Consider the following 19,862-nt stretch of genomic DNA (forward strand, 5'->3'; position numbering starts at 1 on the left):
GGGTGCTAGGTTAGAAGGGAGGAATCAGAAGACAGGGTGCTAGGTTAGAAGTGAGGAATCAGACGACAGGGTGCTAGGTTAGAAGGGAGGAATCAGAAGACAGGGTGCTAGGTTAGAAGGGAGGAATAAGACGACAGGGTGCTAGGTTAGAAGGGAGGAATCAGAAGACAGGGTGCTAGGTTAGAAGGGAGGAATCAGAAGACAGGGTGCTAGGTTAGAAGGGAGGAATCAGACGACAGGGTGCTAGGTTAGAAGGGAGGAATCAGACAACAGGGTGCTAGGTTAGAAGGGAGGAATCAGAAGACAGGGTGCTAGGTTAGAAGGGAGGAATCAGAAGACAGGGTGCTAGGTTAGAAGGGAGGAATCAGAAGACAGGGTGCTAGGTTAGAAGGGAGGAATCAGACGACAGGGTGCTAGGTTAGTAGGGAGGAATCAGGCGACAGGGTGCTAGGTTAGAAGTGAGGAATCAGACGACAGGGTGCTAGGTTAGAAGGGAGGAATCAGAAGACAGGGTGCTAGGTTAGAAGCGAGGAATCAGACGACAGGGTGCTAGGTTAGAAGTGAGGAATCAGATGACAGGGTGCTAGGTTAGAAGGGAGGAATCAGACGACAGGGTGCTAGGTTAGAGGGGAGGAATCAGACGACAGGGTGCTAGGTTAGAAGGGAGGAATCAGAAGACAGGGTGCTAGGTTAGAAGGGAGGAATCAGACGACAGGGTGCCTTTGCTATATGAGGTACAATTCACAACATAACAGGATCACACCAGTGACACCACTATTTACAGAGGCCTCTGCAAGTACGTCCATATTCCATACAGTAGTCGCTGACTGTGTGTGTATTAAGCTTATAGGGGAGTCCAGTATGTGATAATAATCAAAGCGAAAATCGATGGTATAATTTCCCACTGATGGCGATTATTCTATGGAATATGCTGGATTTCTAGCCAATGATAGTAAGAATACATCTATAGTCTGGCACGTGTTCTCTCTGTGCAGTGACAAATCTATCATCTGCAGATAATGTCTGCCTAGCACTGGAGGGGTTAATGAAGGCTTGTCCTTTACGTGTGGCTGAACACCCCCCCACAGGAACTTTAGCCATGAGAAGCCTGAGTCCTCCTGCAGTTCAGGCTGGCATCATGGAAGCAGATGACTGCACAGCTAGGTCTGGCGCGGTGCACTCTGCTTAAAGCATTGGACGAAGCTTGTGACCGTTATTTACCACAATACTGCCCACTGAGCAGAGCTGGACTTGGGCTCTGTGTTCATTCCCCTTACTGATGAGTTCCACACACAAAGCTGGGTCATTCAGATAAGGTGGCAAGAGGGGAATAAGCCCCAAGGGAGCAATAATGCTACACAGAAATGGAGCATGGATATCAGAGGCCGCAAATGACACTTGTTGCCCTAAACATAAAGATCTTTGCCTTAATCATAAGGCCTACATTATTTATTTACAGTTTCTTATATAGTGCAGCAGATTCCGTTGCGCTTTACAATTGGGAAAAAACAGTGTTTACACAAACTGGGTAGAAACAAACCAACATGGAGGAAGGAGGGCCCTGCTCACAGGTTACAATCTATAGGGATAATAAGAGGGATACATAAGGATAGAATTCCATAGCATGGCAGTCCCATCAGATTACAGGACAGTCTTGATGGGATGAAATTAGATATGAATGATACTGGAGACTGTGTGGGGGTCCTGAATATGGGAGGCTGCCTGAAGAGGTGAGTTTTCAGGGAATGCTTGAACGTTTGGAGGCTAGTGTAGAGTCTTATGTGGGGTACACACCAGGATGATATGGCCCAAAACGAGTCAATTTAGATACAATCTCGACCGAATGTATGTAAATCGGCCATGCTTTGGGCCATTTCGCTGCCTTTTTGATGCGATCCCGATTCGATGAGCAGGTCGGCCGGTCTTTTCGGAGATCCTACCTTCTGCAGGTAGGATCTCAGAAACGACCATTGTAGTGGGTGCGGGTCGCGATCGGATCACGATCACATTAGGGGCATTTTCGCGGCGGGTCGGCGGCGCTGTCAGCTCGTGAGCGGGTCATATGTTCCTGTGACGACCCTTTCACGAGCACCATCGTCCTGGTGTGTACCGGGCATTAGTGTGTGTGGAAGGGCATTCCATAATATGGAAGCTGCCCGACAAATATCCTGCAAATGTAAGTGGGAGCGAGTAATGAGTGTGGATGACACATTAATGTGTTATTTATGCTTTATTATGATAAATACTGACTCCGCAAACAATATGGTAGCTTCAAGTGTCCCTTTTGTGACTGAGCAATGTTGTTCTTTCTTAGTGACCTACATCTCAGTTCACAAGATGGCTACCCTTGTTGTACCTCAGTAATATCCCAAATTGCTAGAGAAATGCTAGGATGGGAACTAATGACCAATGTGTCAGTGCACAAAAAGGCTGCCATTGTACCTCAGTGAAATCCCAATTGCTAGAGAAATGCTAGGCGCTCATGAACATCGTCTCAAAATGGCTACCACACAACAGGAAATGGTCATTCCTCCAGCAAATACAGCTTAAGATCGGCCATTGGCTATGGTTGTGTGGAACAAGACGGCTGGGCAGAGTGAAGGTGTCCCTATCATAGAACAGAATAGGCCGCATCTCCGACGCTGATTGGCCAATTGCTGCAAATAATTGTGATTGGTTGTTTTGTGGAGATTTTTCCTCAATTAAAGTGTGGATTTGTCTATTACTAACAGAGCACCGGGGATTTCAGTAATCCAAGTGGCCGATTCTTACTGGTAAGTGAGGTTACTACAGAACGGGCTCAGTTACTTATCGGCATTGGAGTAATGTTAGTAAATGACCTTCAAGCTGTCGAACAATGACCAAGAAAGCTTACACACACACAATATATATATATATATATATATATATATATATATATATATATATATATATATATATATATATATATATATATATATATATAAGTGTTCATTCTAGCACCCGCCATATTTGAAAATCCATGCAGTTCCTCTTCCCTGCCTGGGGTGTCACTGTCTGCTGTAGTGCTTCTAGCAGTGTGGTCTGTCTGTATATCAGCACTGATATGCAAACCAGACATGTGCTAGATACCCCACAGCAGACAGCGACACCAGAGGCAGGGAAGAGGAACTGCATGGGTTTTCAAATATGGCGGGTGCTAGAATGAACACTATATATATTACTGTACTACAAGTACTAGCATGCCTTAGTGGCATCTCCCTGACAGAGCATGTGACAGTGACACAGGGCCGATCACATGAGCATCACAGATACAGATCTTGCCGGATTCTTCCTCTATATTTTAGTGGAAAGAGCGTGTCAGTGAGGTAATACACAGGGTACAGGTTGATAGGCCAATAGTCTAAAAAGTCGACAGGCAAAAAGGTTGACACATGAAAAAGATCAACATGCGGTTTCCACTTCTAGGTCGACATGGACACCATATAAGTGTACTGCGACCCCTCGCATGGCGCACTATTTTATTCTCCCTCTATCACTCTATGCCCAATGGGATGGTAAAGTACGAAAATCTGGTTTAAAAAAATAAAATAAAAAAAATCTCATGTCAACCTTTCGCCATGTCGACCTTTCGCTTATGTCAATCTAGACAACGTCAAACTAATGATCCCATCCCAATACACAGACGTGCGAATGGGGTAACACACAGACAAACTCATGTCTGGCACTGCAGAAGCGGCACTTGTACAAGCCCAGGTGGAATCCCTGTATATGCTGCGAAGCACTTTCAGGGGCACAATCAGCGGAACGTGGGAATATTTCCCTCCTCTATCACAATATGCATAGCTGGCAATGCGCAACCCGTGATTATGTGTGTCAAAGGGCGCCTAGATAATATCAATAGAATTTTTTTTTCCTGCATTTTCTAATAAAACCGCATAGCACAAACCGTTTATCTCCACCCGGGACTCACTCGCATTGTCCTATTAATAAATAAAGGGCAAGAATAAAATGGTTTCGGTGTTATCTGTACTCTGCACCCTCCGCCAGTTGACTAACATCCTCGGGAGTAAAAGCCATCCTGCATACAAACACACTGGCTGTCACCGACGGAAAGCAAGGCCACTCCGTGACAAGTCCGCCGGCCGGATAGAGGAAGACAGCTGCGTTCTCTCACCTTGTCCTTGAATATTTCAGAATTCTGGTACATGAAGTTTCTGTAGCTCTCGGTCCGCACTGCGTCCTACAAAAGGGGAGAAGAAAAGATAGTTACAGTCTGTAAATAGAACAAAGATTTTATCTGCTGCTGAGTCGCGCCAGCTCTGCTCCGAACCTTATAATGACCTCAGTCTTTATCACAGATCATCTCCCACAACGGCCGACAGTTCTGTTTTCTAGACCTCTTCTATATTAAATTCCCATCGTAACAAATTGCCTTTTTCTTTTATAAATATGCGCATAAAATACGAATATAAAAACACAGTAAAATGCAAGAACATATAGCGAACGTTACAAGGAATTGGTATTTTTCCTGTATAGAATTAGACGCTACTTGAACAGAGAAAAACTCTTAATTACATTGAACAATTCCCAATTATTCGGACACATTGGAATGCGGCTCCTGTCTGCATTATCGTCAGGTTTCCCTTCCTTCACCGAGTAATCTCCAGCGGTAATTACAGCTAATACAATGCAAATTGGGTTTGTTATCTCAACCGTGAACCACTGCAAAAGGTGATCAATTAAAATGACAAGGGAATGCTTGCGATCATTTCTTCCAAGAACGCATCATTTTGGAGAGGTCGGTCTTTCACGACCCGTGTAAATACATCGAAGTGCGTGTGTTTTCTAAGTCTCTCTCTGTCCTGTGTCCCTACTGCAGAACATGTGGTAGGGTTGCACGCTTGCTGAAGGTACCAGAATCTGGGTGACAGACGGACGGCTGTGAAATCTCCATCTAATGCCGGAACAAAGGGTGTTAACTAGATCATCGCTCAAAGACACAGAAATGGAAAATGGTAGCGGTTCATTTTTATTTTACTTTTTTATAAAAAATATTTAGCAGATCCTGCCATGGGGTAATTTGCACCAAGGACAGAATGTCATGGCATATTGGTGTCTAAAGAGACCTGACTTCTGTAATATATTCTGCGCCAAAGAAAAATGCCTGTCTCTTAAAGGGCCAGATGTATCAAGCTTCATAAAGTGATAAACTGGAGAGTGATAAACAGCCAGCCAATCAGCTCCTACCTGCCATGTTAAAGGGTGGATTTGAATAATGACAGGTAGAAGCTGATTGGCTGGCTGTTTATCACTCTCCACTTTATCACTTTTTGAAGCTTGATACATCTGGCCCACATTTACTTACACTGCCACCAAATGCCCGAGGACAGACCGATCGCCAATACCCGGCGTGACTGAGCCCCAGCAGTGGGCACAGATGACGGGAGGTGATACAGTTTGATACAGGGTCCACAATTTGATGGTCGACATACATTAGGTAGACCACTAAAGGTCAACAGGGCTTAGGTTGATATATGAAATAGGTGGAAAGGCCCAAGGTCGACAGGGTCAGAAGGTGGACACAGGCGTCATGTTGACAATGGGAAGGTCAAAAGGTCAACATGAGGTTTTCACATAGTTTGCCCCGAATGTCGGCCTGGACACCATATCAGTGTACCGCTGCGATCATGGTTGCTGGGTGCGCTTGGCGTATTACTGGGTTACTGGGTGCGCTTGGCGTATTACTGGGTTACTGGGTGCGCTTGGCGTATTACTGGGTTACTGGGTGCGCGTGGCGTATTACTGGGTTACTGGGTGCGCTTGGCGTATTACTGGGTGCGCGTGGCGTATTACTGGGTTACTGGGTGCGCTTGGCGTATTACTGGGTTACTGGGTGCGCTTGGCGTATTACTGGGTTACTGGGTGTGCTTGGCGTATTACTGGGTGCGCTTGGCGTATTACTGGGTTACTGGGTGCGCTTGGCGTATTACTGGGTTACTGGGTGCGCGTGGCGTATTACTGGGTTACTGGGTGCGCTTGGCGTATTACTGGGTTACTGGGTGCGCTTGGCGTATTACTGGGTTACTGGTGCGCTTGGCGTATTACTGGGTTACTGGGTGCGCGTGGCGTATTACTGGGTTACTGGGTGCGCGTGGCGTATTACTGGGTTACTGGGTGCGCTTGGCGTATTACTGGGTTACTGGGTGCGCTTGGCGTATTACTGGGTGCGCGTGGCGTATTACTGGGTTACTGGGTGCGCTTGGCGTATTACTGGGTTACTGGGTGCGCGTGGCGTATTACTGGGTTACTGGGTGCGCTTGGCGTATTACTGGGTTACTGGGTGCGCTTGGCGTATTACTGGGTTACTGGGTGCGCTTGGCGTATTACTGGGTTACTGGGTGCGCGTGGCGTATTACTGGGTTACTGGGTGCGCTTGGCGTATTACTGGGTTACTGGGTGCGCGTGGCGTATTACTGGGTTACTGGGTGCGCTTGGCGTATTACTGGGTGCGCTTGGCGTATTACTGGGTTACTGGGTGTGCTTGGCGTATTACTGGGTGCGCTTGGCGTATTACTGGGTTACTGGGTGCGCTTGGCGTATTACTGGGTTACTGGGTGCGCTTGGCGTATTACTGGGTTACTGGGTGCGCGTGGCGTATTACTGGGTTACTGGGTGCGCTTGGCGTATTACTGGGTTACTGGGTGCGCTTGGCGTATTACTGGGTTACTGGGTGCGCTTGGCGTATTACTGGGTTACTGGGTGCGCGTGGCGTATTACTGGGTTACTGGGTGCGCGTGGCGTATTACTGGGTTACTGGGTGCGCTTGGCGTATTACTGGGTTACTGGGTGCGCTTGGTGTATTACTGGGTTACTGGGTGTGCTTGGCGTATTACTGGGTGCGCTTGGCGTATTACTGGGTTACAGGGTGCGCTTGGCGTATTACTGGGTTACTGGGTGCGCTTGGCGTATTACTGGGTTACTGGGTGCGCGTGGCGTATTACTGGGTTACTGGGTGCGCTTGGCGTATTACTGGGTTACTGGGTGCGCTTGGCGTATTACTGGGTTACTGGGTGCGCTTGGCGTATTACTGGGTTACTGGGTGTGCTTGGCGTATTACTGGGTGTGCTTGGCGTATTACTGGGTGTGCTTGGCGTATTACTGGGTTACTGGGTGCGCTTGGCGTATTACTGGGTTACTGGGTGCGCTTGGCGTATTACTGGGTGCGCTTGGCGTATTACTGGGTTACTGGGTGCGCTTGGCGTATTACTGGGTGTGCTTGGCGTATTACTGGGTTACTGGGTGCGCTTGGCGTATTACTGGGTGCACTTGGCGTATTACTGGGTTACTGGGTGGGCTTGGCATATTACTGGGTTACTGGGTGGGCTTGGCGTATTACTGGGTTACTGGGTGGGCTTGGCGTATTACTGGGTGGGCTTGGCGTATTACTGGGTTACTGGGTGGGCTTGGCGTATTAATGGGTGCGCGTGGCGTATTACTGGGTTACTGGGTGCGCTTGGAGTATTACTGGGTGTGCTTGGTATATTAATGGGTGCGCGTGGCGTATTACTGGATGCACTTGGCGTATTACTGGGTTACTGGGTGCGCTTGGCGTATTACTGGGTGCATTTGGCGTATTACTGGGTTACTGGGTGTGCTTGGCATATTACTGGGTTACTGGGTGCGCTTGGCATATTACTGGGTTGCTGGGTGCACTTGGCGTATTACTGGGTTACTGGGTGTGCTTGGCGTATTAATGGGTGCGCGTGGCGTATTACTGGGTGCGCTTGGCGTATTACTGGGTTACTGGGTGCGCTTGGCGTATTACTGGGTTACTGGGTGCGCTTGGCGTATTACTGGGTTACTGGGTGCGCTTGGCGTATTACTGGGTTACTGGGTGCGCGTGGCGTATTACTGGGTTACTGGGTGCGCGTGGCGTATTACTGGGTTACTGGGTGCGCGTGGCGTATTACTGGGTTACTGGGTGCGCTTGGCGTATTACTGGGTTACTGGGTGTGCTTGGCGTATTACTGGGTGCGCTTGGCGTATTACTGGGTTACTGGGTGCGCTTGGCGTATTACTGGGTTACTGGGTGCGCTTGGCGTATTACTGGGTTACTGGGTGCGCGTGGCGTATTACTGGGTTACTGGGTGCGCTTGGCGTATTACTGGGTTACTGGGTGCGCTTGTCGTATTACTGGGTTACTGGGTGCGCTTGGCGTATTACTGGGTTACTGGGTGTGCTTGGCGTATTACTGGGTGTGCTTGGCGTATTACTGGGTGTGCTTGGCGTATTACTGGGTGTGCTTGGCGTATTACTGGGTTACTGGGTGCGCTTGGCGTATTACTGGGTTACTGGGTGCGCTTGGCGTATTACTGGGTTACTGGGTGCGCTTGGCGTATTACTGGGTGTGCTTGGCGTATTACTGGGTTACTGGGTGCGCTTGGCGTATTACTGGGTGCACTTGGCGTATTACTGGGTTACTGGGTGGGCTTGGCGTATTACTGGGTTACTGGGTGGGCTTGGCGTATTACTGGGTTACTGGGTGGGCTTGGCGTATTACTGGGTGGGCTTGGCGTATTACTGGGTTACTGGGTGGGCTTGGCGTATTAATGGGTGCGCGTGGCGTATTACTGGGTGCGCTTGGAGTATTACTGGGTGTGCTTGGTATATTAATGGGTGCGCGTGGCGTATTACTGGATGCACTTGGCGTATTACTGGGTTACTGGGTGCGCTTGGCGTATTACTGGGTGCATTTGGTGTATTACTGGGTTACTGGGTGTGCTTGGCATATTACTGGGTTACTGGGTGCGCTTGGCATATTACTGGGTTACTGGGTGCGCTTGGCATATTACTGGGTTGCTGGGTGCACTTGGCGTATTACTGGGTTACTGGGTGCGCTTGGCGTATTAATGGGTGCGCGTGGCGTATTACTGGGTGCGCTTGGCGTATTACTGGGTTACTGGGTGCGCTTGGCATATTACTGGGTTACTGGGTGCGCTTGGCGTATTACTGGGTTACTGGGTGCGCTTGGCGTATTACTGGGTTACTGGGTGCGCGTGGCGTATTACTGGGTGCGCGTGGCGTATTACTGGGTTACTGGGTGCGCGTGGCGTATTACTGGGTTACTGGGTGCGCGTGGCGTATTACTGGGTTACTGGGTGCGCTTGGCGTATTACTGGGTTACTGGGTGCGCTTGGCGTATTACTGGGTTACTGGGTGTGCTTGGCGTATTACTGGGTGCGCTTGGCGTATTACTGGGTTACTGGGTGCGCTTGGCGTATTACTGGGTTACTGGGTGCGCTTGGCGTATTACTGGGTTACTGGGTGCGCGTGGCGTATTACTGGGTTACTGGGTGCGCTTGGCGTATTACTGGGTTACTGGGTGCGCTTGGCGTATTACTGGGTGCGCTTGGCGTATTACTGGGTTACTGGGTGTGCTTGGCGTATTACTGGGTGTGCTTGGCGTATTACTGGGTGTGCTTGGCGTATTACTGGGTGTGCTTGGCGTATTACTGGGTGCGCTTGGCGTATTACTGGGTTACTGGGTGCGCTTGGCGTATTACTGGGTTACTGGGTGCGCTTGGCGTATTACTGGGTGCGCTTGGCGTATTACTGGGTTACTGGGTGCGCTTGGCGTATTACTGGGTGTGCTTGGCGTATTACTGGGTTACTGGGTGCGCTTGGCGTATTACTGGGTGCACTTGGCGTATTACTGGGTTACTGGGTGGGCTTGGCGTATTACTGGGTTACTGGGTGGGCTTGGCGTATTACTGGGTTACTGGGTGGGCTTGGCGTATTACTGGGTGGGCTTGGCGTATTACTGGGTTACTGGGTGGGCTTGGCGTATTAATGGGTGCGCGTGGCGTATTACTGGGTTACTGGGTGCGCTTGGAGTATTACTGGGTGTGCTTGGTATATTAATGGGTGCGCGTGGCGTATTACTGGATGCACTTGGCGTATTACTGGGTTACTGGGTGCGCTTGGCGTATTACTGGGTGCATTTGGCGTATTACTGGGTTACTGGGTGTGCTTGGCATATTACTGGGTGCGCTTGGCATATTACTGGGTTGCTGGGTGCACTTGGCGTATTACTGGGTTACTGGGTGTGCTTGGCGTATTAATGGGTGCGCGTGGCGTATTACTGGGTGCGCTTGGCGTATTACTGGGTTACTGGGTGTGCTTGGCGTATTACTGGGTTACTGGGTGTGCTTGGCATATTACTGGGTTGCTGGGTGCACTTGGCGTATTACTGGGTTACTGAGTGTGCTTGGCATATTACTGGATGCACTTGGCGTATTACTGGGTTACTGGGTGTGCTTGACATATTACTGGGTTGCTGGGTGTGCTTGGCGTATTACTGGGTGTGCTTGGCGTATTACTGGGTGTGCTTGGCGTATTACTGGGTGTGCTTGGCGTATTACTGGGTGCGCTTGGCGTATTACTGGGTTACTGGGTGCGCTTGGCGTATTACTGGGTTACTGGGTGCGCTTGGCGTATTACTGGGTGCGCTTGGCGTATTACTGGGTTACTGGGTGCGCTTGGCGTATTACTGGGTGTGCTTGGCGTATTACTGGGTTACTGGGTGCGCTTGGCGTATTACTGGGTGCACTTGGCGTATTACTGGGTTACTGGGTGGGCTTGGCGTATTACTGGGTTACTGGGTGGGCTTGGCGTATTACTGGGTTACTGGGTGGGCTTGGCGTATTACTGGGTGGGCTTGGCGTATTACTGGGTTACTGGGTGGGCTTGGCGTATTAATGGGTGCGCGTGGCGTATTACTGGGTTACTGGGTGCGCTTGGAGTATTACTGGGTGTGCTTGGTATATTAATGGGTGCGCGTGGCGTATTACTGGATGCACTTGGCGTATTACTGGGTTACTGGGTGCGCTTGGCGTATTACTGGGTGCATTTGGCGTATTACTGGGTTACTGGGTGTGCTTGGCATATTACTGGGTGCGCTTGGCATATTACTGGGTTGCTGGGTGCACTTGGCGTATTACTGGGTTACTGGGTGTGCTTGGCGTATTAATGGGTGCGCGTGGCGTATTACTGGGTGCGCTTGGCGTATTACTGGGTTACTGGGTGTGCTTGGCGTATTACTGGGTTACTGGGTGTGCTTGGCATATTACTGGGTTGCTGGGTGCACTTGGCGTATTACTGGGTTACTGAGTGTGCTTGGCATATTACTGGATGCACTTGGCGTATTACTGGGTTACTGGGTGTGCTTGACATATTACTGGGTTGCTGGGTGCACTTGGCGTATTACTGGGTTACTGGGTGCGCTTGGCGTATTACTGGGTGCATTTGGCGTATTACTGGGTTACTGGGTGTGCTTGGCATATTACTGGGTTACTGGGTGCGCTTGGCATATTACTGGGTTGCTGGGTGCACTTGGCGTATGACTTGGTTACTGGGTGTGCTTGGCGTATTAATGGGTGCGCGTGGCTTATTACTGGGTGCGCTTGGCGTATTACTGGGTTACTGGGTGTGCTTGGCGTATTACTGGGTTACTGGGTGTGCTTGGCATATTACTGGGTTGCTGGGTGCACTTGGCGTATTACTGGGTTACTGAGTGTGCTTGGCGTATTACTGGATGCACTTGGCGTATTACTGGGTTACTGGGTGTGCTTGGCATATTACTGGGTTGCTGGGTGCACTTGGCGTATTACTGGGTTACTGAGTGCGCTTGGTGTATTACTGGATGCACTTGGCGTATTACTGGGTTACTGGGTGCGCTTGGCGTATTACTGGGTTACTGAGTGTGCTTGGCGTATTACTGGGTGTGCTTGGCATATTACTGGGTTGCTGGGTGCACTTGGCGTATTACTGGGTTACTGAGTGCGCTTGGCGTATTACTGGATGCACTTGGCGTATTACTGGGTTACTGGGTGCGCTTGGCGTATTACTGGGTTACTGAGTGTGCTTGGCGTATTACTGGATGCACTTGGCGTATTACTGGGTTACTGGGTGTGCTTGGCTCATTACTAGGTTACTGGGTGCGCTTGGCGTATTACTAGGTTACTGGGTGCGCTTGGCTTATTACTGGGTTACTGGGTGGGCTTGGCGTGTTACTGGGTGGGCTTGGCGTGTTACTGGGTGGGCTTGGCGTGTTACTGGGTGGGCTTGGCGTATTACTGGGTGGGCTTGGCGTATTACTGGGTGTGCTTGGCGTATTACTGGGTGTGCTTGGCGTATTACTGGGTTACTGGGTGCGCTTGGCGTATTACTGGGTGCGCTTGGCGTATTACTGGGTGTGCTTGGCGTATTACTGGGTTACTGGGTGTGCTTGGCGTATTAATGGGTGCGCGTGGCGTATTACTGGGTGCGCTTGGCGTATTACTGGGTTACTGGGTGTGCTTGGCGTATTACTGGGTTACTGGGTGTGCTTGGCATATTACTGGGTTGCTGGGTGCACTTGGCGTATTACTGGGTTACTGGGTGCGCTTGGCGTATTACTGGGTGCACTTGGCGTATTACTGGGTTACTGGGTGTGCTTGGCTTATTACTAGGTTACTGGGTGCGCTTGGCGTATTACTAGGTTACTGGGTGCGCTTGGCTTATTACTGGGTTACTGGGTGGGCTTGGCGTGTTACTGGGTGGGCTTGGCGTATTACTGGGTGTGCTTGGCGTATTACTGGGTGTGCTTGGCGTATTACTGGGTGTGCTTGGCGTATTACTGGGTTACTGGGTGCGCTTGGCGTATTACTGGGTGCGCTTGGCGTATTACTGGGTGTGCTTGGCGTATTACTGGGTTACTGGGTGCGCTTGGCGTATTACTGGGTGTGCTTGGCGTATTACTGGGTTACTGGGTGCGCTTGGCGTATTACTGGGTGCACTTGGAGTATTACTGGGTTCGCTCGGCATATTACTGGGTTACTGGGTGGGCTTGGCGTATTACTGGGTTACTGGGTGGGCTTGGCGTATTACTGGGTTACTGGGTGGGCTTGGCGTATTAATGGGTGCGCGTGGCGTATTACTGGGTTACTGGGTGCGCTTGGCGTATTACTGGGTGTGCTTGGTGTATTAATGGGTGCGCGTGGCGTATTACTGGATGCACTTGGCGTATTACTGGGTTACTGGGTGCGCTTGGCGTATTACTGGGTGCATTTGGCATATTACTGGGTTACTGGGTGTGCTTGGCATATTACTGGGTTACTGGGTGCGCTTGGCATATTACTGGGTTGCTGGGTGCACTTGGCGTATTACTGGGTTACTGGGTGTGCTTGGCGTATTAATGGGTGCGCGTGGCGTATTACTGGGTGCGCTTGGCGTATTACTGGGTTACTGGGTGTGCTTGGCGTATTACTGGGTTACTGGGTGTGCTTGGCATATTACTGGGTTGCTGGGTGCACTTGGCGTATTACTGGGTGACTGAGTGTGCTTGGCGTATTACTGGATGCACTTGGCGTATTACTGGGTTACTGGGTGTGCTTGGCATATTACTGGGTTTCTGGGTGCACTTGGCGTATTACTGGGTTACTGGGTGCGCTTGGCGTATTACTGGGTGCATTTGGCGTATTACTGGGTTACTGGGTGTGCTTGGCATATTACTGGGTTACTGGGTGCGCTTGGCATATTACTGGGTTGCTGGGTGCACTTGGCGTATTACTGGGTTACTGGGTGTGCTTGGCGTATTAATGGGTGCGCGTGGCGTATTACTGGGTGCGCTTGGCGTATTACTGGGTTACTGGGTGTGCTTGGCGTATTACTGGGTTACTGGGTGTGCTTGGCATATTACTGGGTTGCTGGGTGCACTTGGCGTATTACTGGGTTACTGAGTGTGCTTGGCGTATTACTGGATGCACTTGGCGTATTACTGGGTTACTGGGTGTGCTTGGCATATTACTGGGTTGCTGGGTGCACTTGGCATATTACTGGGTTACTGAGTGCGCTTGGCGTATTACTGGATGCACTTGGCGTATTACTGGGTTACTGGGTGCGCTTGGCGTATTACTGGGTTACTGAGTGTGCTTGGCGTATTACTGGATGCACTTGGCGTATTACTGGGTTACTGGGTGTGCTTGGCATATTACTGGGTTGCTGGGTGCACTTGGCGTATTACTGGGTTACTGAGTGCGCTTGGCGTATTACTGGATGCACTTGGCGTATTACTGGGTTACTGGGTGCGCTTGGCGTATTACTGGGTTACTGAGTGTGCTTGGCGTATTACTGGATGCACTTGGTGTATTACTGGGTGCGCTTGGCATATTACTAGGTTACTGGGTGTGCTTGGCGTATTAATGGGTGCGCATGGCGTATTACTGGGTGGGCTTGGCGTATTACTGGGTTACTGGGTGCGCTTGGCGTATTACTGGGTTACTGAGTGTGCTTGGCGTATTACTGGATGCACTTGGCGTATTACTGGGTTACTGGGTGCGCTTGGTGTATTACTGGGTTACTGGGTGCGCTTGGCGTATTACTGGGTTACTGGGTGCGCTTGGCATATTACTAGGTTACTGGGTGTGCTTGGCGTATTAATGGGTGCGCATGGCGTATTACTGGGTGGGCTTGGCGTATTACTGGGTTACTGGGTGCGCTTGGCGTATTACTGGGTTACTGAGTGTGCTTGGCGTATTACTGGATGCACTTGGCGTATTTCTGGGTTACTGGGTGCGCTTGGCGTATTACTGGGTTACTGGGTGCGCTTGGCATATTACTAGGTTACTGGGTGTGCTTGGCGTATTAATGGGTGCGCATGGCGTATTACTGGGTGCGCTTGGCGTATTACTGGGTTACTGGGTGCGCTTGGCATATTACTAGGTTACTGGGTGTGCTTGGCGTATTAATGGGTGCGCATGGCGTATTACTGGGTGGGCTTGGCGTATTACTGGGTGGGCTTGGCGCACTATTCTATCCTCCTTCCAAGCCCTAGTGGATGGTACAGTATGAAATACTGCCTGTTTCTGCCCAAAAAAAAGCACGTGAAAAACTCGACCTTTTGCATATTGGTCTTCCTATCCTCGACCTCCCGACACTGTCGACTTGTTTCACGTGTCGACCTTTAGTGGTTAACCTAGGGACTGTATTCTGGTGTTACAGTGGATATAAAGGTGCAGGAGACTGTTGTTGGCATCAGGTTAGTATTGTATGTGTCCTCAGATGAGTTTGAAGCGCTCAAAAAAGGTAACAAGAGAATAAGCCCCACAATACATCCAAAATAAGACATTTATACCCTACAGACAGTCCCCTGGACACATGTAACAGCCAGGAATTACATTAGGGCTGAAACCATATGGGACAGGGCATGCTGGAACTTATAGTCCCTCTACAGATGGAGTGCTACTGGCAGAGGGAGATTGAAGAATAATACAATGCTCACTCATCCCGCAGGGAGGGTCCCATAGAGACCAGCGCACACATCACTCCGTCTTACAAACCGCCGTCTCCACTACCAGGGGGGGATGAAATGATAGACACAGGGCAGCCGCGTGTTCAGAGCCGAGAGCTGAACTGTTCGCTGTTAATTGATTATGTGAAGGTAGCAGCACAGTTCATGAAGAACGAGGAATATTTTCCACTCCGAAGCTTTTTCGATTGACGGCAAAACCTTTGACTTTTTGTGGCGTCAGCAAATCGGTCAGATTTGCAGAACAATCTTTAACCAGTGCTGGGAAATTAAAATCCCTGACCTGGTGATGACTACAAAAACAGCGCAGTCCTAAATCCCTCCCTGCAGGCACGCCTGCGTCATTCCTCTGCCACAAGGTCACTGTAACATGACGCGCGCGATGGAACTGCTCTTGATTTTAAGACGTACGGTATATTTAGATGCTACAAAGATCTCAATACCAAAATGACTGTTTTTTTAAGAGGGAGAAAAAAAATCAATCTATAGCCTCAAAATATGGCAGAGATCCGGGGCAAGTTCAGGATCTGTCAATGCATTTTCCACGCACTCTGCAGAACTCTCCGTGCGTTACAGCCTAGAGAATACACGGGCCGTGGTCACAGAGGACTGTACCGATTATTCACAATACAAGTCTCATTCTTGCAAAGCACAACATCACCTGAGCCAAAAGCCTGTACACCTGTGAGGGTGTGCTGGAAACCGCAATCATTACTAAAAATCCCCTAGTAACATCCACTCCATATTACCCAATGTTTCTGGTCTGTAAAAAGAAAATACAAGAGAAAGTTGCCTTAGGCGCTGGAGATTACAAAGGTGTAACTTGCCACCCTGCAAGTTACAGGAGGATTGCCAGCCTCTAAAAAACAACGGATACACAAACAAAGACTCTTGGGTACCAAGATGAATACCAATTTATTAAAACACACACAAGAATAATTTCCTAACTTTTCTGCGTAAGTGAGTCTTTTCTTTATACCCTTTTGGGGTCAAGCATAATAGTTGTATGCAGGTATATCGGGTTCAACTCCTTAAATAGGGCTGGCAGTGTCCACTTTTTGTACTGAGACCAAAATGGAAATACAAATGGCTAGTGTGCACACTATAGGTTTTGCAATATAATTCTTGGCATAACCGATGTTTAAAGCCAGATTGGGAGCAAGGACACTGCCAGCCCTATTTAAGGAGTTGAACCCGATATACCTGCATACAACTATTATGCTTGACCCCAAGGGTATAAAGAAAAGACTCACTTACGCAGAAAATTTAGGAAGTTATTCTCTATTGAAGTAAAACGGATGTGTTTTTATTCTTGTTCATTTGTGTGTCATTTGTAATTTTGTGTGTTTTAATAAATTGGTATTCATCTTGGTACCCAAGAGCGCCCCACGTCTTTGTTTGTGTAAAAAGAAAATGTGAGAAACGAATAAAAAAACTTTATATACCAGTTTAAATCCCAGCGGCACCACCGATGCCGGACGCAGCTTCTGAGAAGACTTGCGTGCCTCCATGACCACTCGGGAGGTGCGGCAACATAATTAATAACACTTGTGGTAGGTGCTAATCCGAGATAATGGGGTGCCATGCATTATACGATGACCAAGCTGCAATCTCTTCATACGTTATCAAGTTATAATATATATATGCATATATATATATATATGCATATATATATATATATATGCATATATATATATATATATATATATATATGTATGTGTGTGTGTGTGCCAGGGAATAAGTACAGGATGATGATGTATTATCTGCCTATTCTGTCCAAGCATGCAGCCAAACTGCACCAGAGCAAACAACAGGGGGGGAATCCGATGTCTCTGTGATTTTCCTGACTTTGTGATTACAATCTCTCGCTGAAACACAATTTATTTCTGATGAGCAGATAAATATTCCTTATAACCGCGCAGTACAGGGTACGGAGTGTATATCACCAGGACTGCGGCTGCACCGTACAGAACCATTACACTGCGGGTTCCACGCACGGAGCACAAGATAAAAGCTCAGCGAGGATTCCTGCTGGTAGAGGACATTGCTGAAGGTTCCCCTGATTTATGTTGGATCATCAGCCTATTGCCTGCTTCTATACTTCATATATTTCTGTTATTTATGGGCCCCCGGGACAGAAAACAAAGCTCAATCTGCAGTACTGACGCTCAGCCACGCAGAACACTCTGTATTACAGGAAAGCGACAATGAACTATACACGCACATACTGCAGAACAGACACTCTGCTGCCCAACGCTGCAGGATGGGAGTATAGAATGATGAGGGATCAGGGGGGCTACCCGCTTCTGTCCCCCAAAATACTGGAACCCCCCCCCGAGGAATATTTTCTGCATGTTTGATAAAAAAAATCGTAGACACTTCTGTGATCACATGATTGTTAGCCCCTCCTCATCACTGCAAGGAGCACTGCTAGATTATTTAATTGGCAGATCATAAAGGGAAAAGACAGCAATATTTATTAGTGACTTTGCGTACTGCCGACAGTAGCACGAGAGCACAGAAATCCCCTTATGCAGAACTAAAGGTAATCGCGATTACTTAATAAGCGTCAATGTGCGCAGATGGAGACAGTGCCCCCCAGTGGCCAAATCATGTTCGTGTTCACTATAGCACCCGCCATCTTTCAAAACCCTCTTGCGGTACTCTTCCCTGCCTGCGCTGCGGCTCTCTGCTGTAATGCTTCTAGCACAGTTCCGATCTGTAAATCAGTGCTGAAATACAGACCACACTGTGCTAGAGGCGGCCAAGCAGGGAATAGGAACGGCATGGGTTTTGAACGATGCAGGGTGCAAGATGACCACTATTATATGAAATCAGAAGGAAGCTTATGGTCTTTGAACCTTATGGGCAGAGCTGGCGCCTGAAGAAATGGGCTGTGAGGGTTAAGTGGGCTTCTAATAAAAGTATGGCACTTAAAGTAATGACCCCAATAACATTAACATACATAAAGGGGTACATTTACGAAGATGGGAGCTCTGTTGAAGATTGGATGTTTCCCATAGCAGCCAATCAGATTCTATTATGTTCTAGAACCTTGATGGCTAACCTCGACACTGCAGCTGTTGTTGAACTACACATCCCAGCATGCTCTGCATCAGATTTAGCATGACCAAATAGCAAAACTGAAGCAGAGCATGCTGGGATATGTAGTTCAACAACCGCTGGAGTGTCAAGGTTAGCTATCAAGGTTCTAGAAGGTGCTAAATAAATAAGTAGAATATAACTGGTTGCTACGGGCAACATCCCATCTTCAATAGAACCCCCATCTTAGTCATTTTGCCCCTAACAGTTTCTATCGACTCTCTCTTCCCTAAGGATGATGGTAGTGGTCGCCTTTATTACACAGTTAAGATTGCAAGCTCTAAAGGTCAGTTTTACCTGATGTCTTGTTTCATTTTATGCTGAAATCCTCTGCACACGCAGCGCACGTCATAGCGTTGCGGAGACAGACAATGGGGCCTGCAGCGCAGCGCATTTTGCAGGCTTCTGTGCTGCGCATGCTCTGGAGCTGTATCAACACATACGACTGAAGAGACAGACCTGGGTTATAACCGGGCAAGCGGACACATGCAGGGTGCAGTGAGACTGTGCGGATGCTATGCAGGTGAATACGCCTGCCGCAAATGTGTGCAATGATAATGATTAGTGGCAGACAGGAGTCGTACAGCAAGTGGCTTTACGGAGAACATGCGCCTTCCACAGTGCACGCCGCTCGTCCGATTTCTGCATAGGTATGTCTCTACATGCGCCGCAAGGCACTATTATTCCTGTCCTAGTCCGTGACTGGCGCCATCAGACTGTAATGATGAGCCCTCTCGGAATAAAAGTCCCGGCAGCTGTGTTCTTTTCTAACCTTTAACATCTTTTCATGTATCCCGAAGTGTCCGTAGGAGCTGAAGTACGCCCCATCCTCACTCTCATCCAGGTCTGCGATGGCCCCAGCGGAAGATGGACCACATCTGACATCTGCGTTCATCACAAAATCCTGCGCAAGTTGTCTGTAATCAATTTCAAACATACCCCTGAGACAGGCTCGCTGAACCGTGGAAATGAAGAGATGAGAACAGGGAGTACAGATGGGATATTAGACGCTAGACTGGGGTAGCACTGCCAGCAAGCAATGCCGCCCTCTAGCGGCCACGTGATGAATTACTACTACTACTACTAAGACCTGCTTCGGTGCTTATCAACTCAATGGTTGGTAAATTCACAGAAAGTGAAAAGGGTGAACAAAAATTAAAACAACGGGAAGGTCGCCATCCACTATGGCGCGGAGGGAAAATATAATAGTGTGCTGAATGCAGCTCTATGAATGTACTTATCCTGCACATACGGCTGACAGAACCATATCTACGATATCTATATTCCCCGATGGCAAGCACAATTAGGTAAAGGACATGTTTGACGTTAATGTTGGGATTTTCTTAGTCACACGTGGGGAGTAGGTTCTGGGTCTGTACAGATCGTTCATCAAGCCAGGACGATTCCGTTTGGCCGACCCAAGACAGACACG

The 19,862-nt window shown here is 48.8% G+C and overlaps 1 protein-coding gene across 1 annotated transcript in view; it reads right to left on the reverse strand.

The window, feature by feature from the left end:
• Positions 1-19,862, reverse strand: part of PRMT3 (protein arginine methyltransferase 3) — an 83,232-nt gene that overhangs the window by 56,025 nt on the left and 7,345 nt on the right. The window contains exons 7-8 of the mRNA XM_083164047.1: positions 19,203-19,347; positions 4,157-4,222 (exon numbers count right to left, since the gene is read on the reverse strand). Of these exons, the coding sequence (XP_083020173.1) occupies positions 4,157-4,222; positions 19,203-19,347 (211 nt within the window). The remainder of the gene's footprint in view (positions 1-4,156; positions 4,223-19,202; positions 19,348-19,862) is intronic.

The sequence above is a fragment of the Crinia signifera genome, chromosome 11 (assembly GCF_055691185.1).
Source record: "Crinia signifera chromosome 11, ASM5569118v1, whole genome shotgun sequence".
NCBI lineage: Eukaryota > Metazoa > Chordata > Amphibia > Anura > Myobatrachidae > Crinia > Crinia signifera.